Source organism: Mycteria americana, chromosome 21 (assembly GCF_035582795.1).
Source record: "Mycteria americana isolate JAX WOST 10 ecotype Jacksonville Zoo and Gardens chromosome 21, USCA_MyAme_1.0, whole genome shotgun sequence".
Classification (NCBI taxonomy): domain Eukaryota; kingdom Metazoa; phylum Chordata; class Aves; order Ciconiiformes; family Ciconiidae; genus Mycteria; species Mycteria americana.
This window is the reverse complement of record NC_134385.1, coordinates 8,100,101-8,124,567: the sequence shown is the minus strand read 5'-3', so window position 1 is coordinate 8,124,567 and position 24,467 is coordinate 8,100,101. Positions and strand designations below refer to the sequence as shown.

At 43.0% G+C, this 24,467-nt stretch overlaps 1 protein-coding gene across 1 annotated transcript; it reads right to left on the bottom strand.

The window, feature by feature from the left end:
* Positions 1 to 14,379, bottom strand: STX12 (syntaxin 12). The gene is made up of 9 exons (XM_075522267.1): positions 14,187 to 14,379; positions 10,797 to 10,866; positions 8,745 to 8,844; positions 6,740 to 6,877; positions 5,797 to 5,840; positions 3,740 to 3,845; positions 3,182 to 3,254; positions 2,910 to 2,992; positions 1 to 1,490 (listed from the first exon to the last, which is right to left on the bottom strand). Exons 1-9 carry the CDS (start codon positions 14,296 to 14,298, stop codon positions 1,398 to 1,400), a joined length of 819 nt encoding a protein of 272 aa, XP_075378382.1. The 5' UTR covers positions 14,299 to 14,379; the 3' UTR covers positions 1 to 1,397.
* Between the last annotated feature and the right edge of the window lie 10,088 nt (positions 14,380 to 24,467).

Here is a 24,467-nt window from a genome sequence, read left to right as displayed (position 1 = left end):
TCTGACATAGGCTTTTAAAAGTGTTTATTGATGGTTATTAGATGGAATGATGGCGCAATAGTGCAAACCACTGTGCAATTGGGAGAACACACTCCCTTCCCAGCTTTCACATTTACTTTATTATACAGGAGACATGGAATAAGGATTAAATACAAAAATGGGTCAGTATGCTGCATTTACCACACTCCGTTGGGCTTTGGACAGATTACTGTTCCCTCAGTGCATGTCAGTTCAGAGCTACATCAAAGTGGGGAGTGGCTGCTATGTTCTGTCCAGCTCTAACAAGACAGTTGGAACCAGCAATCTTTTTCACTTGCACGCACATCCTCAGTCCAAAAAACCTAGCACTTCACTCAGCTAGTTTCTGCACTTTTCTGTTTCATAAAGAATGGGAAATACCAGTTTCCTAAAGAATGGGAAATACCAGTTGTTCACAAACCACACATAATATATACTAGTATACTACAAGTGAGCTTCAAGAGTACTTCTTCAGAAGCAAGATTTCAGCCAATACTCATCTATCTTGCTAGCTTGTTAACTTAGGTGCCCAATTCTTCATCTTTGTGTGATTTTCTCCCTGGAAGTTTCTAAAACCAATTAGGAGCGAGCAGCTAAACTTTGTATTTCTAGTGCTTGAGAGTCAGTATTGGAAGATATTTATTAGTCCAATAATAAAACCACCAGCTAGTTTCTCTAAGGAAGTTGCACTGTTAGATTATAAGTCAAAGAACATCCTGTCCTCAAATGATGCATTTTGGAAAAAAACAACCCCAATCATGCTCAAAAAATTAAACACCACAGTTATGAGTCTCAAGGCTAAACTGACCAGCACGCAGTGGTTCCAGCTATCATCCATGCATACTTCTCCTTGCTTTTCAATCTGTAACATCTTTCTCTTCAAGAGAATCTAGAACCACAGCCACTTGGAGACTAACAAAACCATGGGGCAGATACTGGAGACTTAGAAACTGCTGGATTAAGGTAATGTGAATCAGTGTGTTGTGCCCTCTTTGAACGTCATTCTTATTCCAGTCCAACAAAGTTACCTATACATATAAAATGTTAAAGTTGTGCCACTTGTCAAAAACAAGACATCTCCAATTATTAATCAGACTTCAGCATACAGTTGGAACAGGGAATAATACATTACAGAAAGCAAAACCACAAGATTTTAGTTACACAAAACAATATAATTTGTATATAAACTGATAAATACTGTCTCCATGGTTCACTAATTCCAAATACTAGTTATCTGCACATTAGTTGCTAATATCTATTACTAGAAGTAGTTCCAGCTTGTGCTCTCTCAGGGTGGTCAATTCATTTCTGAGACTAGTCAGCCTGTTTGCTCTGAGGGAAAAAAATATCTCAGCAGTGAAACGTTCCATGTGAAGATTTCATTTTGTTGTCTGCCAGATAATGAATCCTATGATTATAGAAGCCACAGCAAGACCAAGAGTCAGGATACAGATCTTCTTACGGGATTTTTTCTAATAAAAGAAGAAACAAAAGCCACTGACACCAGGAACAGATGACAAGAGGAAAAAGCAAGTCTACCAGTTAACATTAACTTTGGCGAATGAGAGCACTTGATACCCATGCTTATTCAAGAGAAGTAGCCAGTGTAGTCTGAACACTTTTACATGTTCCTTCAACTCCATGATCCTACAGATAAATGTTTTTAGTTTTAGGAGCACAGTGGTCTAAGAGATGCAGTTAATTAAAAATGTGACAAGTTTTGCTTCTTTTAAGGAAAATGCAAGCTTTACTTCAACTTGACAACACCTACCATATGCTTTTCATCCTAAGGGACAACAGCATGGCTTCAAAGGAAGCCAAACATCTCTTAACTATTTAGATCTTCCAGGTGAGACTAATAAAACTGCTAAGCAGTTCTCCAATACAATCTCCCCTTGGCCACTTGGAGTTGGTGTAGAAATAGTATTGCATTTCTACAGTTTAAATTATTTAATATACAGTTACTGTACTTTGATTTTACAGCTTTAATCACTTAATTCATCCTAGGAAACTACAGTCTGTCCATATACACCAAATATTTTTAACTTAGTATCTAAGGATTTGAGAATAGGTATATATAACCACTTCCTTCTCCATCCAGAAAAACACATCCAACGCATGTCCAATAGCTCCCAAACTTAGATTTATAACATATCTCAAAACTTTATAAAGGAAGCCATGGAGAGAGAGAATATTACTAAATGCTGCCAGACAATAAAAGCTACTTTCCCTCCCTTGCAGCAGCACTGGAGTTTTATTGCTTTCTAGTCCCAGCAGTGAAACTCTGTATGGGACTGACCAAAGCAGAACCCTTGTTCCTTCACAGAACCTGAACCTACAGGGACAATAATGATGAAAGGAACCTACAGAAAACATTGAATATCATACACAAAGGAGATTTAAGCAGCAGTGAGAACCACTGCAAGTGATTGATGGGACGGGGGGGACAGACTATGGCATAGAAACTCAGCAGTTGGAAAATCCCGGTCACCAGAAGCTTCCCCGAGTCTAGGCAAGGATTTTTGCACATCAGTGTCTTGGCTGATATGTTTACAAGATGGATACAACATGAGAAATTGTTCTTGTTTAACTGTTCTTCTAACTCCTGAGAACGCAAAAGACAGCTAAACACTTAAATTTGCTGAGCACACCTACATGAAGGAACAGACTGACTATATATCCTCTGAAGTAGAAGGGTAATTTCAATACTGTGTTTTTGACTCAAGTGCTTTATCTATTCCTTGCAGCACAATTTTGAGTGAGTGCCAACTTGCACAAGCTGTTTTTAATATCTTGTTTGGTGCGATGCAGTCCTCAGTATGTGTCTTGTTATGCCTGTTCCATTGTTGCTCAACTGCACATTGACAATAACGCCAGCATACAGAATTTACCTGATAATAGGCAGCTCTCTGTAACTGCTCACTGGCTCTTTCCACGTGGACTTCTGCACTTTCCACATTTGCCTCTATGCTATCTATGGAAAAATAAGAGAATTAATTGTAAAATATTTTGGAGCTTCAGTGTTTAAAAAAAAAAATCAGAAATAAATTTCTTTTTTTATTTTTTATTTTTTTTTTACATAAAATACTGGAAAATTTAATCTATGTAGGCAAAATATGTAATTGAACTGAAAAGAAACTTCCTATTATCCAAACACACTTACCAATCATATCTCCTTGGTCATGAATCATCATGGCTAAATCCTTAAATATCTGATTGACATCCAAAATGTCTGCCTGAAGACAACAGTTTGACAAGTTATAACAAACATGGGTTACAATTTTTCTAATCCTCATTCTTAGTACCTCTTCTGACCATTGCTCAAAGTGTCAGAATAGATAACCATCATTCACTGACTGAGGTGACTTGATGCTACTGTCTATGGATTAGGATTAGCTTTTGGGATTAACACAAGAGTCTGCAATATTCCTGCTACTGAATGTTTGTTTCATCACACTAGCAATTAGCACAGTATGGAACTGAGATGAACACTGTAACATGAGTTGCTCCTACCATCTCTGAAGGACCACCAGTCAACACTCAAGGAAAATATACCTAGTCTCCTTCAACAGCAGGGAGATTGATCTTGGCATCAATCCTCTCTACAAGGAACTCTGTTCCTCCACCTTCAGATCTCCTCAGCCCATCCCATTAGTTAGCACTGCACGACTTCTTTGGTTTATCTCCCAATACTGTTAACTGTGCAGGATCTACTGGTCACCTCTAATTGCCTGATTGCTGTTTCTCTTTCTTTAATGAGTTCAAGGTCCTGTTCAGTTATTGCTGCATCTTCTTCCTGAGACTGCATTTGATTCCAATCTTCACCACTGGAAAGAGATGGAAAGAAAGTACAACTCTTTCTCTGAGTATAGGTACTTCCACACTCCATTTATAGCAAAGCACCAGTGAGTTAAAGTTGAAAAGTTTCCTACAGAACAACCCCCAGGTTCCTGGCCCTGCAACTGTATACAGAGACAGCACTGATTTTTGACAACAGTTACAACTTGGAACAACTGAAAAAAGGGACAGATCAGGAAAAGTGAAGAAACTAGAAAGCAGTTACATGCATAGAATACTCTGTTCTAGGACGTGACAGTTATGTATAGCATTATAGAAGAAACCTCCTTATTTTAGTTCTGCTTTTTTTTTTCCTTAAAAAAAAATAAAATACATGTACCTTCCTCCCCTCTTGCCATCCCCCATAAAGGGAGAAATCAGAGTGGAAGTTTTGACAGAGAGTAGCCTGCAAGGACAACATTATCAGAACAAAAGAACACCTGACAAGCATCTGGATTCAAAGATTCTCACTTGCTAGCTAACATTTGGAGATAAGAATAAAGTGTTTTAGTATTTTAATTTATTAGTCTAGTAAGACCTTCAAATTAAATCACACACCAAAAGAGATATTAAAAACATTAAAAGTTATTTATTCTGCATCCCACTCTGCCTCTCTCCTGATGAGCTGGTACTTCATAACTGCTGCACAATTTACACCAATTATAGTGAAGGCAGTACCTATAATACAAGGCCATCTGTATGTTCAGCACAGAAAGTTCTTCAAGGGCAACATCTCCCTCTTCTCAACAAAAAGAAATGTGCTGGAAAGCACTGTAACATTCCAGTGTTAGGTATACAACACTAAATAGTAAGTTTTAAAGTCTCAAAGTGCCAAAAGAAATGAAGATAAATTACATGACTAGGTCAGAGACAGCTGACCATCCCAGCAATTCAGCTCTGAGATGACAGTAGGCTTTTCAGATATTTAAGGCAGAAGTTTGACCTGTAGCACACAAGAACAACTTCAAATATGAAGTAGCTGCTGTGTGCCACTATCTCTCACTGAGCTAAGAGCCTCTGCATCAACAGGTACTCATCTGGTTCCCCTTGCTTTAGTGAGCAGGGCCTTCAAACTCATCACAGCATCTGTATAACTGAACAACCTGGGGTTTTCACTCCTGACTCAGTATGTGAAAGCACAGGGCTAATGAAGGGGATGCACAGCAAGCAGCTGATCAGATGAAGTGCAGTTTGCAGAGGGAGGATGTATAGATAAGACACATAAGCTAGGTCTCTTTATTTAGAAAGTTAAAGGATTTATACAGATGGGGCCAACAGATATCATCCCAGTCTTCTTAAACATACATACAGGAAAAACTGCCACAGTAATCACAGATACTTCCAGAGGGTCTTGAGTTCTCTTCACTCACACTCTAGAGTTGATATAACATTTTACAAACCTACCTACTATGCAGGCACACTGTTACTGCAGAACAGACACAACTGTCTGACAGGTGACAGTAACACTGTCTGCACGTTCTAGGATTAGTTTGCCAGTGCATAATGTCCGGGACTTCTGAATTCAAGGCAGCCTCAACCAGTACTCTGTAATAGCTCCAAATGGGCTGCTAGGTAACACCCAAACCCATGAAATAAATATACAGCTCTTAGTGGAAAGAGTCATAGTGAGGGAAATCCTGTCTGGTAATCTTGTGCTCACAGTCCAGAAAACTAGGAGCTCCAATGCCACATACTAGGGACTCTACTACTCCTCTCAGGGCAGTAACCACACAACCTACATTTAAGGAGGATAAAATACTGTCATGTGCAGTTAATTTTTTACATTGTATATTACAAGTACTGTTAATAATTGCATTTCAAATCTTTTTGCTTTGCATTCAGCTAGCAGACCCTGGCCCAAGTTACAATAACATATCTTACCACAAAAACTTTAGTTATACATAGTTAAAGCTATACATCAAGAGTATAAGAAGCCGTTACCTATCAAATGAAACAAGCTGTTCTTCTCTGAACCGCTCATCAGCCTGGAAGAGATAAATGAGTTTAGTCTTGCAGACTACCAGGACCACTCGCAAAATCAACAGGAGTATCTTTGAGACAAAGGCATATATTGTCCAGAGAGTTCTTGGAGAATGCCACTGTCACTTCAACTTTCAGATTTAAGTTTGGTTAATTAAGATTAGATTTAGATTCATCTTTAGACTTAATTTTTAGATTCAGATTGTCTCTGCAAATCAGAGGCAACTGAGAGATCAAAAGCAGCTAGTCCGATTACTCAGATCAGCTGTCATTGTTTGTCACTTCCTTTCTCAACATGTAGCAAAAAATTCAGAGCATAATCCAACTGATAAATGTGTTGCCTTGTAGAAATTAAGAATGCATACTTAACACAAAGCCCCGAGGCAAGGGGAGAAAAATGCTTTCACTGGCCTTTTTATTATGAATTCTTAGTAGCCACAGGGGTTTGTCAAAACATAATAGGGAGAAGGTTTGAATGTACATTGGCGATATTAGCAGGACAGAAGCTATAAGAAAATAAAGAAACATAGTGTGAGATTTAAGATGTAATTTAAGGTGTGGTAAGCTTCCAACTGATCTCTTAAATTTTATAGTCTAGGGCTGACGTCAAGCAAAGAGCAGCCTGTAATACTTTGCTATTAACTGTATTTTGACGCTCCATCTCGTCCTCCACAACATTTGCAACTACCAGGATTCCTTCCCTCCTCTACTAACATTGACAAGCAGCACATTGAAATGAGTGCCTAGTACTTACAACATCTGGAATGACACAACTAATGCACCGAGGCCTCATCTGCACTCAGTAATGTGTCAGTAGACAGCTATGAAGTTTGTAGGCAAGTACAAGATCTCTCAAAAGACTTGTAGTTCACTATATTGATACAAAATTCCTATAAATACTTACAGAGATACGGGAGCCAGCTCTCGCCCTTGCTACAGTCTCTTTTTCCTTCTCTGACACTCGCCTCTGTATTGCCTGGAAGTTATTTAAGGCCGCGGAGAAGTCATTCATTAAACGTTCTTTCTGAAGCCTCTGTTGGCGCTAAAGAATTGAAACAAAATCAAGTGTTCAGATACTCCCATTCATGATAATGTAACTGTCAGACTCTCAAAAAAACCATCATCATCATAACAACAACGAATGCTGGCATTCAAGTGATCTTTTTGTTCCAGCATTCTGGGGCACTGGAGAGAACAAAAAGCCCACCATATTTTAATTTGTTATACCAAATGCCCTATGCTTTGCCTATTGCAGAACAGTTTTGTGCAATAATGTTCTGTAATTTCAATCTAGTTTTAAGTCTGAAGCAGAGAGGTCTTCTACACCATTACTTTTATTCAAATCACATTCCGGTAATCTACCACATTTAATTATGCACCTTTTGGATACCTACAATGCCTTTACCCTCCATTGCTCTACTTAGCCAACCTGGTAGTACTTAACTTTCTCTTGTCCTGATAAGACAACCCCCTTAACTTTTTTACAAATATAGGAAGTCCCACACTTACAGAACTAATGACAACAACCCATTACCCCAGTTTCATAAGCTGTCTCTCCCAGCCACGCCACACTATAAGCCTGGTGTTGTTTTATCAGAGAATATCCTTAGTCCTGATAACATTTCAGTTTATCTTTTCTCCAAATACATTAGTTGTAATATTCCTTTTCATCCTCATTTTACAGTATCAACTTACTTAGCCTCCACAGAACATCTCATTCAAGTGTTGTGACATCCCAGTTATGGGAAACAAGAAGTTGTGAAAAAGCTTGTCCCAAGGATACTCAATGCTCTGGTCAGTTCTTATGTTTTCTGTTAGAGAGATTCCCAACAGCTGTCTCAAATTTCAGGCTTTCCAGTATTGTAATCCTTCAATGAGTTTGTATCAATTCAACAGCCATTTCAAGGAAATAAATGTTTTCAATTAATTTTTTCTATAATAAGCCACAACAGCAGCCTCATAATACGCTGCAGCTTCCATCTGAGCCGTCTGGATGCGACAACCCTTCTGCCAGAGGAGATCCTCTGCATGTTGATGCCAGCTCCTCTAGATTTTGACTGGACTGCTCCAGTGGGCTTCACTAGGCTTCAAAAGTCACTGCTGCATTCAGTGAGATGCACATGACAGGATTTTGTTCACCAGGGGGAGATTAACTGAAAAATATTTGCTGAACAAACAGACAAAACGTGGCCATGCTTACAACTGGCATATAAACCTTTAAATACAGAATTAGACTAAGATGACATCTGCTGACCCATATCCACAGATCATCCCACAACAGTATCAGAAAAGCAGATATATCAATATTGTGGTAGTGATTCAAAGTAGAGCAAGAAAGCACCAACAGCAGAGGACTGTCCCTTTCCTTCCCCATAGGGAGGGGGAACTTGAAGGACTATTTGGCAAGAGATAAAGTCATAATCATTGCCTCACTATATTTTGCTTTACTCAAATTCAGCTTCCCCCCCTGCTGTTAATAAATCACATGCAAGGGAAAACTTTTTGGCATGATCACATTTCATACTGACATGCCATTTGCTATGAGTTGTTATCCTAAAACACTGCCTTGCATCACCAGGCACTTTGTAAACAAGATTGTTTTTCAGAAATTTACACAGAAAACCAGAATTGCATACTCAGCTCTTCCCAAACATTTAGGGCTTCTTACTCTCATGTGATAAGTTTTATATCTATTTGCCACTGGGAAACATTGTTTTCCCAGTGTCATATAAACAGCCAGGATGTAACCAGTTTAATGTGTTTCCCTACTTCAACAACATTATTCATTGCAAAAGGCTGCTGTCTCTTCAGCTGTGCCAATTCAAGGTTTGTGAGGTTGTGGTCTAAGCTAGTTTCATGAAATGAGTGACTTAAAATACATCCAGATAAGTGCTGTGTTCAGATAATACCTGTTCAGAAGTAGATAGAGGAAGTGGCAGAGACCCCAACTCCTTTAGATATTCATTGGTCTCTTTGGCAAGGCGGTTTGCAGAATGTTGTAGCTGTTGTCTGAAATAAAAGTTCAAAAGCAGTTACACAAGCTTCTACCTAAAAAGCAGCCTCCAAGCATTTCAGTTTCCAAAATAATGACTAAGTAGGGATTCTGAGATTACACATCTTTATGGGTTTCTTCCCCGCCCCCGCCCCCCCCCCCTTAATGGAACAGAAATGTACTTTTAGCTTTTACCATCAGCTTGACTCTGGACTACATTTAAAAAAAAAAAAAAAGATTCAAAGAAGTTCTGTGCTCTCTGCTAACTAGTATAATTCAGTAGTTTTAAAAAGATATTTTTCTCCGATGGCATGAGAGAAATTCCAGGGAGAGACAACTTTATTCAGTGAACATAATCACTCTTTTAGAGTGAATTCCTTGTGGTACCAATTGGTAACTAACTGTTCACTTGACAACCGCCAACTCCACTGGTTAAATGTACATTTGATAAAAGTACAGGCACTCAGAGATATTAAATTCTTACATTTTTGTGAAAATTAATGGTCAGAGAGAGGAATGATCCAGCTTCTACTTTGGGAAATGCAAGGCTTTCCCTTGAACCTTTATGTTTCCAACAACATTGCAATTCAAAGCTATTGTTGCAAAGCATCTAGTGCAGCAGCACCTTCATTAGTACCACAATACAGAAAGACATTAGTTACACTGAACTTAATGTAAAGACATCATCTTGTATATCAAAGATGCAGTTTCTTAGAAAGAATGCTAGTGCTTCAGAGAACAGAACTACAAGTTTTATTTTGCAGCCATATGCACAAAAATCAGGAAGACAAAATACTAAAACAAGAACCAATTTTTTTTGGCATTCAGTGGATACAAGATGCTTAAGTGAAAGTCACCTATTCAGCCCAACAGATGCACAAATCAAACTATTCAGGCTGCATTATTGTGTAAGTTGACCTGCAATATGTGAGCTAAATAAACCAGCCCTGCATTTTTGTATAAAATTTGTATGGCAGCTGACAGTTTGTGGAGTGCAACCCCTCTCACCTTAAAGAGGAGGGCCATTTCTACAATGAAATTAAATGGAAAGACATTTGTTTGGTCACCAGTAATTAGTTCTTTAATCTACTGATTAAATACAGATCAAATAAACTGAGCAGCTCAGGCAAACAAATTCCTTTCTCTCCCAAATGGCCTCTGATCTCATCCTACAAATGCAGTGTATGTAGCTATCACCACAAGTTATGAACTTATCAAAAAATCAGCTATTATAAAAAATAGGGAAGTTGTGTGTTCAGAGATTCAAGGTACAGTCACATGAACAGATAATGGAAGAACTTACTTTCAAATTTTCTTTTATGACTCCAGAAATTATTCTTCTCATAACTTGCTATTTATGCTTTACAAGTCTGTAAGAGATGCACAGACATACAGACTGCCCGTTCAGTCTCTCTAGGAGTCAATTTGGACTATGTCTGTTTAAATGTCTTCTACATTGTCCCCCAGTGGCATATTATTCTTCTGAAATTACATGCGGCATTTTGGCTGCATATAGGATTGCTAATCTTTCTAGTGCCTAAATCCATCTGTACTACAAGCTACTTTTTCATCTATTATGGGTCTTCCTTGATGTTTTTCCTTATTGCTCTTATCTGAGGACCAAGTACCTAGTATGGCATTCAATGCTTCTAAACCACAAGTGAAGCTACTATGGCTAGTCCTCAGAGTACAGCTAATGCATGGCTGATGTACCACCACCCTTTTTAAATAAACTATACCGTTTCTAACTGTTCCTATCCAGCAGTTTTGAATGGCTTCTCCAGAGTCCTGCAGAAACACCTGAATTTGTCCAATAAACTACTTAACACAGCTAGTCATTTTTGGTTTGCAGGACTGTACTAAATTTATCTAATAAAGCATCTCCCCAAAGCAAGTAACCCAGTTCCTCTAAGAATACAGACAGAAATGAAAAAGAACCTATACAAATGTTAGCTCATTTAATACTTACAAGTTCTCCTGAAGCTTGCTGGAATCCTGCTTGGTTCCCAGCTGGCTCATCAAATTCTTTATTTGAGCAGCTGAAGATAAAGAGATTACAAGATGAGTTAGTAAGAGAAGTTCTAGTGTATTTTATTCCTTCTTGAATGTATTCTTCTAGCTTTCCCCAAAGGATTTCTCTCAATGTTTGACTTAACTAAGCTGGTAAGACAACACTTACATTCTTTGCTTTAAATGCAAAGTGTATTTTAAACATCCCCATTGAGACATGATCCAGGCTAACAGACTAACTTTCAGATAAGAAAGTGGTAGTGAGGCGTACCTACCCTGAAGACAAGTCTGTGGAGCTAAAAGCTTGTGCACTCCTCTTCCTCAGCTTTTTTAAACGAACTAACATAGCTGTTTGTTTCTACCAGCCTTGCTATTTCTGTATTTTAGGTTATCACTGCTGCAGAAAAACTTTACTACACTGTGTTGCCACTTTTACATATTCTAAAGTTACTTAAACTATTAGTGCTCAGTTAAAAAAAAAAAAAATCTGAATTTTTCTATTCATGATACCCCAAACCTTTTGCAAACAGCAAATAGCATTGGTGCACTTCACGGTTAGCTTGCATCAATTTGAAATCATGTTGTAGTGAGAGGAGATATTCTACCCCTCTTTCTCCCTATCTCCTATGTTTTTCTACTATTTTCCTTGTGTAGGCACTAGTGATCATGCAACCACACAATGAATCACATCAAACCGTTACCTACCTGAAAAGCAAGTACCTTTTCTCCCCATTCCCCCTACCTTAGAAGATTATTTAGCAGATCAGCAAGCTGAACCACTTTATTCTGCAGCTGCACAACTTTTAGCATTACTGAAGATGCTGGGCGCACCACTTACGACAGCAGTACAAAGTTCGATTGGCTCAAATTGATCATGAAATCGTATGCTACCCCATCAAGCATTGAGAGAGGCAAGACCGAGGAGGATCAACTTAATATAGTTCTATAGGCAGCTGAATTGAGTTGAGATACCCCACGAGTTTAACAAGAGCTACTTCCAATTCAGTGACATCCTACTGGTGTAATTTCTGCTTTCAGCCTGGAGCAAGCCACTTTGGTTAATTAAATGTGTTGCTGAAGAAACATCAGATTCCTACTACAGCCACTTCTTTTAAAGTGATGTCCAATGGCTTATAACAATGGCAGCTCAGCTACGGCTGCAATATGATTCAATCTGTAATTAGGCAAGTATTCTAGCTTTTGCATCCAGCGAGAGTATTCTCACTGAGAATTCTAGACTGCTATTAGCTCATACAGTGAGGAGTTGTTTAGCAGCTTATACACTCAGCTGAACATAGCTTCTAGCAAGCAAGACTACACGTATTTCACAGCTCTGTCAGGCACAGGAAGGTCAGAAAAGTTCATAGTCAAGTTAAACTGACAAACGGCACACGGACTATACTCTGTGTGTGGATATCAAGGACTTTGCAAATGGCATTTGCGCTATAACATCTAGATACTCTGTGATGTATTTTTTTTCTCCATTGGGGGAAGATTCTTGCGTGAGTCCCATTTCTACACCAGGCAATGTGCTTTTTTGTCCTGTCTGAGCCAGGTTCAGCAGTTTGCTATGCTTAGTTTATCTCAGCCAACAGCAACGCACAGAGTCTACACAAAATGAGAGCAAAGTGTCTGGGAGGCCAAAGGAAGGGGCTGGAGCTCTTTACTCTTTGGATAGTGGGTATACATATCAACATAGAGAGCCCCCTCAATCAACAGCTTTCAGTCTCCAAACCCTGTCAATTTTAGGCTGTAAAGCCTTCCACATACTGACTGTTTTACACTTACGATTACTTAAAACATTTCAACCTCTGCTCTAGATGCTTAGGTAATGCAACAGTCTTGCAAGCAACAGCTATGCCAGCTCAGGTCACCAGTTTTCTGTACATTTTGTGTGAAATGCTAACTCTACAGAGTTTCCCAAAAGGAGGGAATAACTCAGCTGTATCCACTGTTTGCTTGCTGTTCCCTATAGGGAATGAAAGGAGAAGTGAGGACAGACTTAAGGCTTCAATATCTCTTCTCCTCCTAGGCTTGAATAGAAAGCTTTTATAAAATATGTAATAAAGTTAATTACCGTAACGTTAAGTCAGATGTTCTGTGTGTTCCCACCCACTGTGATAAAAACTGTAATGCTATTTGTTTCATTTGAGATAGGCAGCGCACTGAGATAGGATGGGTGCTGGTCATGAGACAGTGGAAGCTTGTCCTATGAGAAAGGGAAGCTGAAGGGGAAGCTCACAGAAGTCCCATGGAATGGAGGGAGGGTGTAAAAGAAAAAAAAAAGAAAAAGGAAAAAACCCAGACAACCCATGTTATTTGGTGAACTTAGAAGCAATTCAACTAGCAGCCGTGCCTATACCAAGAGGAAATGAACATGACTGAGCAAAAGCAAAGCAGTTTCAGCAATATTAATAGCTTTGTATAATCAAATTGGAAAAGTCACCAACTTTCAGAGGAGCCAACATGTTCAACTGACCTTGCCCCTAAAAAACTGCATGGTTACTTGGACAATTAATGCTTTTTTGAGCAAAGGCAGTATCCTTAGGAGGGGTTATAGCAAAGACTCTTTCGGAAGTGATTCAAGTAAGCAGTATTTCAGCAATCAATACTAGGATTTCAATGATTAGCTTACGATACCGATAACTTTCGCTAACAACAACCATATGACCAAGAAACTGCAACATCATTTACTTAATAGCAATCTGTTCAGCAGCAGAACGCTTCCCTGCAGAACTCTGCCAGCACAGTTAAGAAGAAATGGGCAAGTTAACATCAGCCTTCAGAAATCTCTGCAACAGCAGCTTCTCCCAGATGCCCTGCGCAAGGCGGGCTGACAACCTTTGGCTCCCTGCTTCCACTTGAGCACCTCACTGAAGGCACCTAAAGGCAGACGAGAGGCTGGGCTCTTGCCAGGGGTGACAGAGGGCTTCGGTTCCGCTGGGGAAGAGCGCAGCTTGGTAAAAGTCATATAAACACCACATCAAAAGCGACAGGAGCACATATTTCGCCCAGGCCAGCGGCAGCACGCAAGCTGTTAATTACAGTGCATGAAGGAGGAAGCTCAGCTACCGGCTGGCGTGTGTCCACGGCCACGGGGAAGCGAGGCTCCCACCCCCGGGAGGCCGCCGGTGCTGGCGGCCAGGCCAGCCCTCGGTCCGCCCGCGCTGGGCACTCCCGCCCGGCACCGCCCTGGCGGAGGCTCTGCCAGCCTCGGGGGGAGGGGCGGCGGCTCCCGCGGGACCCCGAGGAGCGCTCCCCCCCACCACCGGCGAGGCGGCCGCCGTGCTCCGCGCTCCTCACGGGGCGCCGCCGGGCCGGGCCGCCCCTTCCCCCCGGGCGCACTCACTGTACTGCGCGATGCGCTGCACGTTGGCGCTGCATGTCTGGATGATACCGCCGAAGTCCCGCGGCGGGGGCGGCGCCCCGGGGCGGTGGGTGTCCAGCGGGCCGTACGACATGGTCGGGGCGGGAGGGAGCACGGCTCCGCCGGGCCCAGCTGACAGAGCCCCACCAGCGTCTGCGCATGCGCTACCGCCACCGGGCGCCGCTGACGGAGCGCCCGCATATGCGCGAGGCGCGGCCGCCGGCGCCTGCGCTTTCGAGGGGCGGCGAGGCCGCGGGGTGCCATGGTAACGGGGCGCCCGCCCCGCCGCGCCCGCTCCCGGTGGTGAGGGGGAGCCCGGTGCTGGCCTGGCGGCACCGCGGCTGCGTGGGAGGACGCTGAGGGCGAGCCCGGCACGGTTGTCCGTGGCACCATGGCCCATGGCTGCCTGGCAGGACGCTGAGGAGGAGCCGTGGCTCCGAGTGCGTGGTTTCACTACCGAGCCGTACCACCATCAGGTAGTCGTGAGGGGAGGTCGTGCCCTACGCTGTGTCCCTGCCGGGGCCCATACCGGTTCTTCACATGAGCTGAACAAGGAACTGATTGGTTTTGTTAGATCAGGCCGTTTCCTGATCCGCCTGATCCTGTGGCCAAATGCCAGGGCCCACCCAAGGGAAGCAGGGGAACATGTCACTGCTGACCCAGGGAAAGCCAAGACTCTTTTGGCCATAACCTGTGCTTGCATGAATGCCATGCAAAACAAGATAGCTACCGTTTTAGGCCTCATTAGATGAGACCAATCCTGCTGTAGCCCCTCTGAAAGGCAATGAATGCTCTAAGCTTTCTGAAAGGCTTAGAATTTATAATTAGTCAATAAAACAGTGGGAGAATAATGAATAAGTGTTTAGAAGTAGAGCATACATAACAATTTGCAATTAAACTTTATCCCTTATCTTTCCATTATTATAGAGCTGTCAAAGACAATTATGAGATTCTTTCCACATAATACTACTTTAAATTATATCTCAAAACATGACACACATACACTGGCTCCTAGGGAAATGCCTTTTTCAAGACAGCAGAGCAATTTGTTTTGCGTAATCGGTTGTATAATTTGTTTGGTCAGATAACTAATTTTAATCAAACTAAGGCTGTAAAACTAGTTTCTTTTTTTCCTGTTTTAATTTCAGCTTTTATATATATATATATAATGAACTATATGGAATAACTATATATATAATGGACTATATGTAAAATATATAATGAACTGAATTATAGGTGCTTTTTTAATGCCACCACTGGAGGCAATTGTATCTGAACTCAAAAGAATTATTGTAGTCAACAAACAAAAACATTTGCGCCAATCCTGAAGACACTAAAGTGATATTCACTCTGCTGGTATAAATAGCACTGTTACCTGAAAATGCAGCCTCTAAAGAAGAAAATTGCTTCACTGCTAACAATGCCTTCCAATAAATGAACGAAGTTACTGTGAACATTTATTACACAGGTAAGTCCATATTTAAGGCTTCAGTGAAAGGTGAAATCGCATCAGTGACTGAAGAGTAGGTGTTCTCGCTGGTTTCAGGGAGCAGGTGCTGATGGGGGAGGTGGACATGTCACCTCGCTGAAGCAATTCAGTTTTGATTTGGTCCAGTTCAGTATTTGATTTTGCGTTTCTGTGTGTATTTGTTAGTGAAGCTGTTGGTGTGTCCATTTCTGTACGATAAGAACAATAAAAATGAGATATTTTGATACAAAAAGCACAAATATTTCAATGTGTATTCACAGAGATTACAAAATAATCACTTTAGAAATATCAGAATATAAACTAGGACAAAACCAATTCAAAATATAAAAAATAGAGAACCTTTTTAAATGTTGAAAACAATTTACATTTAAAAATTATTTTAAAATTCATTATATTTTTACACAGTTTCTCAACTTACATCTTTTTGTTCAGCTAGTAATGCAATGCTAGCTTTCAAATCAAGAGTAAAGAAATTTAACATCCATTTCTGCTACCTACTGCAGAAGCTATAGTATTTTAAGGAAAGTACATCCAATCTTTGAATAAAAAATGAGGTCATGCCCTGTAAGAAATAAAGAAGTCAGTGTATGTATGATTAAAAGTAAGAGTGTAAATATTTATTTGAGAAATGCCTGATACAGTGACAAATTTCTAATTACAGAAGTGTCCACAACAGCTCAAAATTATGGTAAATATAGAGCAGGGCTATGGATGAAACCTGTATGTGCAATAGATACTTATTCAACTTTAAGCACATGAGCAGTTTGTTGAAGTCAATTTGACCGCTGATTTGCTTGAAACAGCATGTAGGCAAATACTTGCGGGTCCTGAACTGTTAAAACACTTGTTCATGTTCAACAAATCTTTGGTGAGCACAAATAGGGCTTATGACAAAGAAGGCAGGTGTTGGAGAAGGCACCGAGGGTAGCACAGACAATTCCCAGATTGACCCCATTTGTGACAGAAACTAATTTGAAACAGAATGTAGTAAATTCCGATAAACAGTACTACAAATTTTAGTGAAGCACTGCTTTTTACTCTGTTTAAGAGTATTAACAAACTGGAACTTGCTTTTCAGCTTCAGAAGTATCCTAGGAGAAATAACCCTCATCCTTCCAAAATTCTATTCCTAAGAAAGGCTTCATAAAATAAATGGAAGTAAAGCAAACATATGGTGGTGTTGCACTGTGGTAGCAAGTAATTTGTACTGCAAGTGGTCTATTTTACGTACACTAAATAAGCAAACCATTGTCAGGAGATGAAGATACACTTTAAAGAAAAGTGGCAGCACTTTAAAAGGGTTTTCTTCATCTCTTGACAGAAGGTTACTGCGAAAATCCAGATCCCTGTCTTGGCTGCATTGGATTCATGGTTCCTGAAGATCTGTGATGACACTGGAATTGTTTGGCTGCAGCTGAGATGTACAGTACGTTCTCCTGGATGAGCTGTTCTTTTGAAAGTGTCCATTTTAGTGTAGTGCATTTGCCGTGATAAAATCCCACGCTCCCTCCCTTCCTTTGAAGAATAATGACACTGTCATCTGAGAGAATAAGAGATCCTTTTCTTTTTCTTCTGTTCTGTTTTGTCCATGTCAGCTCTGAAGAGGTGACAGACAAACAGCCAGTCTCTTGAAGATGGATGTGCTTTATTGTGTAAATTTCTGGCCGGATAATTTACACACGATATTGTCTGGCTGAAAAGCACCAGCGTCTTCTCTAGGTGCTTTTGTGCCCTGGGAGTTGTTTTTTTTTGGAAAAACCAATAAAAATGTTAATTCCAAAAGAAGGGAATCTCTAGGTCATGAGATTTCACTGCACGCATTGACTGACCCATGGGGGAGGAAGGGAGTGCAGCTCAAGCTTCATGATGCCAGCTATTTCCCACTCTATATACATTCCTTATCATCAGGCATAACTCTTTGACTGCAAAATCAATCTGTGTTGTGTATCTGGATCTGCCAGCTCCAATTCTGTCCATCCCTGTGGAAAAAGTAAAGCTTGGTTATAAGAAAAACGTTTACAGCGGTTTTAAGTTGGGGAATTTATTCAGTGTTTGAAGAACTAATTCTTCAAACGCAAAAGAATTGCCAATATCTTCTTTTGCACACTTCTTCAATGAACTAGGACCACCTATAGAGAAACAAAGCCTGCAGACCAAATGAGAATGAGCAGTAGAAAGAAGAGGAGTGACTCACAGACCACAGAGGTAATCTCTTGGGTCTAAGGAAGCTTGTGGCATATACAATGCACATGTCCTCCACCAGTGCTTGCTGCTGCCCTTTAGGGATTGCACCTGCACTGCATTTCTTCCTACAGACTCAGCAGTGTGAATTAATACTAGTTTCTAGATGTATCTAAAAAAATCTCCAGCCCTCCAAGGAAGATTAGTCCTTTCTCAATGGTACATTTCTCCTGGGACTGAAGGAACAATCCTCCCCCAAGAAACTGCTGTGGGGAGCAGTAGTGGGTAGCAGAGAGAGCATACATATGCAAGGAAGGATAGGCTCGATTCACACAGCTATCTACACTGCATTACCATAACAAAAGTCACCAGCTTGCATGCTGCTAGCATGAATTTAGGATCTTTCTTCACAGGCTAAATTCAATCATAGAAGAAAACAACTAGCCCGTCCAGAGTGCCTGTAATGCCTCTTGATGATGGAGTCTTCAAAGATCTTTCAAAGAACTTCACAGAGATAAATATACTTTGGAGTGATCCCTGGAGAGGGAAACAGGATGTGGAAAACATCGTGTCCGCTTGGTTGGATGCACTACAGACCTGTCAGTCGAAAGGAAGATTTGGAAGCACAGAGAGGATACAGAGAAGGAAAACTACAAAGAGAGCAGCACTGCGGGTCATCACAATCGAGGTGATGCCTGGAAGCCCAGCAAGCTGCGGTTCTGCCTGCTGTTTTTGGTTCTGAGACCACAGATGTGCATAGGTGCAAAGTGGCACTCCTAGTGAACATAGCAATATTTGGCAGGCAAGGAGTTGCCTGTCAGGATCAGTTCTGCTCTGGAGGTACTTTTCACATAATTGCTACTTACTGCTTCTGGTCAGCAGTGGGAAGCAGCTCATTGCCAGGTGGAAGTGCTCTCTGGCTGGCAATGAGCAGGTCATGGAGGCCCAATGTTTGGAGAGCCTGGAATCTGAGCATTAAGGAAAAGTGGGGTTGGGAAGCCCTGGAAGCTTCTTTAGGCATCGTGCACTCATTCCCGCTTGAGTATGTTACCTAAGCATGACCTGTGTTTCTGCTGTGTTTTCAAATGACATGCCATATCTGTAACTACTCTGAGTTGGAGGATCCTCCTGACTGTGCTGGAGGAAAAGAGCGGCATTGGAGCTCTGCAGGAGGCTCCCTCTCCAGGATCCCATGCTTTGATGGCTGTCACTGATGGGCTGCAGAGGACAGGACACTGGTGATAACATGTCTGACCATCTGGTGCGTGTTGGCATGGACGAGTGTCTATGTTAAGCCATGGCAGAGACCTGACAGACTGCCTTCATTTTCTATAGTGCCTCAAGATCCTTGGAAAATCTCTAGAAATAGAGCCTGGGAAGGAACTGGCCTGTAGGCTGTGTGGACAAAACAGGGGATTGGAGTCATCAGCAGAGCTGTCTTGCTGCCTGTGTACCAGACAGTGTGCCGTGCACTCAGCCAGGCCTTGCTTCCCCTCCACCAAACTCACGGCATGGCCTGGCGAGACCTCTGTGTTCCTGCTGTGCTTACAGCAATAACCAGTCTCCACACCAGGCAGAAATGAAGTTGTTGGCTCTGACTTATTTCAGGAGAGGCTACGGCAGTGTTGATCGGGAAGTCAAAGGCTCCGAGGAGCTGAGCATCCAAGAGGGTTTTAAAATTAGGCTATAGATTATATCTGGCAGTGGTAAACTAGGGACAAAACTCAGCTATCCATAGCTGACAACCCAAGAGCATTTGTACAATGATGTGATAGAGCTGAGCCACAGTGAGACAAAACCTTTTCTTACAAATCACAATTCACTGTTAAAGTCAGTAAAGTTCCTGATACTGGAAGACCTTGCACAAACAGGACACCAGCACTCGCTGCACACAGGGAAGTGGGGGATACTTGAAGGCCAGGGGGATTGTGTGGTCCTGGAGCAGCACAACTGTATCTGCGTACCACCAGTCCTGGGCTGGGGAGCAGGTGGGACAGTGGGCTGGAAAATTTGGTCAACCACAAGTTTTTCAACAGCATCCATATTTTGTTTCGTATCAAGAACAAGGTGATATTTGGTGGAAATTCAAAACAATTCACCTAATTGGCCTATGGAACTCACAGCCGTAGGAAGTCACTGGGGGATGCTTAGCAAAAAGATGGGATGACAATGAGAGCAAAAGATAATCCAGAGAGGCTTTCAGCAGTTTTCAGAGGGCTGCTTGTGTTGCACACATCAAAGTGCAGACTCTCTAAAGATGTGTCTCATGGCAAGTCACTTCTGCTTCTGGCTGGAGCAGCCGGTTGTGCCTGCTCATGCTGGTAGCACAGTGGATTTGGCAGACCTCAGACTTGCTGCAGTTGGACAGTTTCTGTGTATCGGTATTGCCAGGTGATGCAGGATTTAGGCAGTCTGTAGAGCTCAGCGCTACAGGCCTGTTCTAGCACATGGCCACAGAAAGATTTCTGGAGAAGGATGCTCCTGGGTACAGCAGCGTGGGTTATCATGCACTTCATACCTGTATTACCTGAGCCCAGGGACAATGATCACAAAGCTTTTATGAAACATGGACTCAGCATTGTTGAGCAGAGAGGAAACTGGAACAGAGGGGAGATAAAATGATTTGTCCCAGACTTCACAGGAAGTCTGTGGCAGAGCTAGAAAGGAAACCTGTGCCACCCAAGTTCTGATTTAGACTTAATAAGAGACTGTCATCCTCTGACAATAGGTGCACAAATCCAGTCCTGTGCTGCTGTAGTGGCTGGGCCATGCTGCCACTCCCTGGCACATCCAGCTTTCCTGGATCCAGGACACAGAAAGCATCTGAAGGCACTTGGAGCTTCCTGGCCTGCTAAGCAGTTTCGAGGGGGAGTCTTCAATGCTTGAAGTGCTGGTGCAGGAGCAGAGCTGATGGGCAGAGCAGGATTGGCTCTGCTCCAACTCGGGGGGAGAAGATGGGACATGAGGAGCTCATGGGACAGAAAAGGAGTTTTGCAGAAGGAGTTAAGGCAACAGAAATAGCTTTGGGGGAGATCCCCATAACGCTGGTGTGCTTACAGTATATTCTGCATCAGCGAGGAGGAGGATTTCCGGGGCCTGGCTCCTCACTCATATTTTTGAGGATGCAAAATGTGAAAGTGTCACCGCCTTCACACACAGCCCATGCACCCCTCAATCTTTGGAGCAAACAGCATGGCTGCGGGAAGGAGGGGGCCAGCACCAGCTTCCGAAAAATGACTGCAGTGGTGTGAAACCCAGGACCCCCTCCCAGCACCCAGTTCCCGTAGCGCTGTGGCTGGACTGGGCTGTGGTTCTTGCCCAGTGCCACCGGGGGGCAGCAGCGCCCCGTGGGAGTTCCTGGGTGGCCCTGGGTGGTCCCGGGTGGTCCTGGGTGCCAGGGGGCTGGGGACGCTTGCCGCCTTCTCTGGCTCTGTCAGTGTACCACGGCTGCTTAGCGGTACCCGTGCCAGGGCGATGCTGTCACCATTGATGGCCCCTGAGCAATCACAGCCCCCAGCACCCGAGCGTCCCTCCTCGTTTGGGGACAGCCATGCTGGGATGGGGAGGAAGGGCTCCTTGCAGCGTGTCCTGATTCTCCTCTGCTTTACACTGGCTACTACAAAAAGCTGAGTTTAAGGCCCTGATGTGGAAGCGGACCCAGCTATCTGTGGGGCTTTGCCTCCCCTCCACCCTACGAATGGAAAAAGCCTCCTGTCCCACTTCCCATTGGGCATCGAAATAGTCCTGGGCTCCCAGGGATGAAGAAAAACGGGAAGGTGAGGGTGTGCTCTTCAGAAAGTGCCAGGATTCCAGAAACTGTGTCTTTACTAGAGAGGTCTGAGAACTACTTTGACTTAAACTGGGTCCTTAAAGAAGTTCCCATCTGATGCTGCTGGACTGAGCTGCCTGTGCTCAGAGCAGAAGCCACAGGGTCCCTCCCTTTGCTCCTAGCTCTGTTGTTGCCACTCTCACACCACAACACCTATCTGTTTTTCACCTGGTATACTATGTATACCTGTGGTCCAGCTCTGGTGATTTATGAAAGTGCAGTAAGGTGCTTTAATGAGAAGCCGTGCCCTTGCACTGTGGGCACTATTCCAGTATGCTCAAGCCCCTCCTCATTCTTCTGAGATCCCATATAAACTAGGTCAGCAGTGCAGAAATGAGGGAACTGATTGAACATCCTGCTTTAACGAGTCTGCCTTCTGCCTGGTGGCTGTGTAAAAACTGCAGCAAAAGCTTCTGTGCAGGACGTGAGCCAGGATCCCCTGCCTGCTTCCCTGCCGGGCTGAGGGGACTCCTGCCGGCTGCCGTGCCCTGAATGCCTGAGCTTGCTGAGCACAGGGAGGCAGATGCAGGGTTTTGCATACTGAGAAGATAAGGAGGGCTTTTTTTCAGCTCTGAAAGCTGTTTATTCTTTACAGCGTACTGACACGAGAACGGAAAGTGCCTTTTCCTGAAACTGGCTATTTATAAACAGCCTGCTGTGCAAGCCTTCTCTTGCAAGGGGGCAGGGACTCTTGCAGCTTTTCTTTCCCTGCCTTGAATTCACTCAGAGATCCTTCAGACAGGAGCAAATAGAGCAGATCTTGCTGACCATCTGCTGCAGGCATGCTACAGCACTGACAGCTTTTAATAACTCTTTGGAGTTACCAAACTCCAGTGAGTATCTAATTCAGCCCTAAACAATTTGGCTGTGCAGTCAGTGCTGTTCACAGCCCTGGATTGTTGCAAAGGCTTTGCAGGAGAAATTAGTCATTTGTGGCAGTCATGCCTTTAACACATGAAACAGCTGTGCTTGTCCAAAGGGGATGTTCTTTGCAGTGTATGGGCAGAAATCGGTAGCAGTTTTAGCCATATCTTTCCAAGCTGCTGAACAGTGCAGTGTTCACTGTATGCACACACTTGAGGTGGGATTTGTCTGCTCTAAGATGTCTAAAACATAGCCTCCAAGCTGTAGCTAGCTTTCCTTCCCTGTAAAAGGATAGAAATAGGCACCTTCAAATCTCCTCTCCATGAGATGGCTTTCTTAGGATTTTACCTAGTTTAATAGTGTAAGGATGCTGGGCAACACCGTTCCTACCTCCCTGTCTTGCTCCAGCAGGCCAGCAGCTCTGTGGGGCAGTGCTGAGTTCCTCTTCCTCCAGGGATGCTAGGATTGTCTTTTGAACCCCACCAGAAACTCTGAGGAAGCTAGGACTAGATTTAATTATTAAAACCACTGCTCCTTCCCTGACCTAGCTGTGCCCCCTTTGCAAACAAGGTTTGCTTTTGGCACTGCTCACAGTACAGCACCACAGTATTACCCAGATTTTCCCACCTGTAGTGATGTGGTGGCTTTTGGTTGTGGCTCTTAGTAGCCTGGCACAGAAGACCAGATGCCTAGCGAAACAATACACAGGGGTTCGGTTGAGAATGAAGAATGAAATAAAACCCTCCGTCCCCTTCTGATGTTTGTCTTGGTGCTGTTGGAGAAAGGAAGAGGTGTGCAGAGGGATTGGGAGAGGACGGAGCAGACTACACAGCTCTCCAGCCATGCAGGGAGAGCTAGATTTCAGTGTGGCTCTGCACACCAAACACAGCTGAAGCAGTGAAGATGGACGTGTGGCTCAGAGCCAACAGAGTGGGAGAAGTTCAGAAAACTGTTGAATTGAGGTCTCTTCACCCCCTTGGTATTTCAGTGGTCATGAGCAGGTCATGGACTTCTGTAGCAGGCTGAACTTGCAGAATTCCCTGGAAATGTGAACTCAGGGATATTTCTGGCAAATCTGGAAAGGAAATAATCTTCCATCCGGAGGCTGCAGGATGCAGCACGATAAAAGGTCCCGGTGCTTCTGAGCTGCACACGTACAACTGACAACAGGACTTGGCTGACTTGTCAAAACTTTTCTCAACTCACTATAATGTCCTGCAATCAACTGTCTTTTGTATTTACAGTTGAAACAGGAAAAGCAGGACTTGGTCCATACCTTGGTGTAGCAATTATGAAGCAACCTAACGGCAGACTGTAACCAGCATCTGAAAATCATGAGTGTTGTAATGTGCCATAAACAACTACATGCCCCAGAAGACACCCTCAGCCTTCAAATACTGCTGAGAGGTGGGCCATAGAGTGACCTACTGTGCTTACTAATAGCGTTTTATCAAAGACTTGAGGTGCAGATCCCCCCTTCTTTCCTCCTCCTTCAAGGCAAAGGCTTGAACTGGGAGTCAGGCTGGGAACAGATGCTTGCAAAAGCAGTCACTTGCAAAGCTTTTACTATGGGCTTAGTCCTTTGTCTCTGGAATATCACTTGTATTTGGCAAAGAGCTGCTTTCCCTAATCCCCATTCATGCAGGCACATGCTCCTGGGAATCCCTGATGCACTAGGGGCTCGGGTTCAGCAAAGTGGGACTACACCCCATGAGTACTCTGCAGTAGCATCCTCAAGAGACCCCAGCCTGCCGGCCTGGCTCTGGGGAGTGATGCACAGCCCCTCTGCATTGATCTTCTTGACTGTGGTGTCCTTCCCCATGATCCAGAGACCCAAGAATACACAGCACTGCTGACCCAAAAGAGAGATGAAACATCGAGTCAGCAAGCAAGCAGCAGG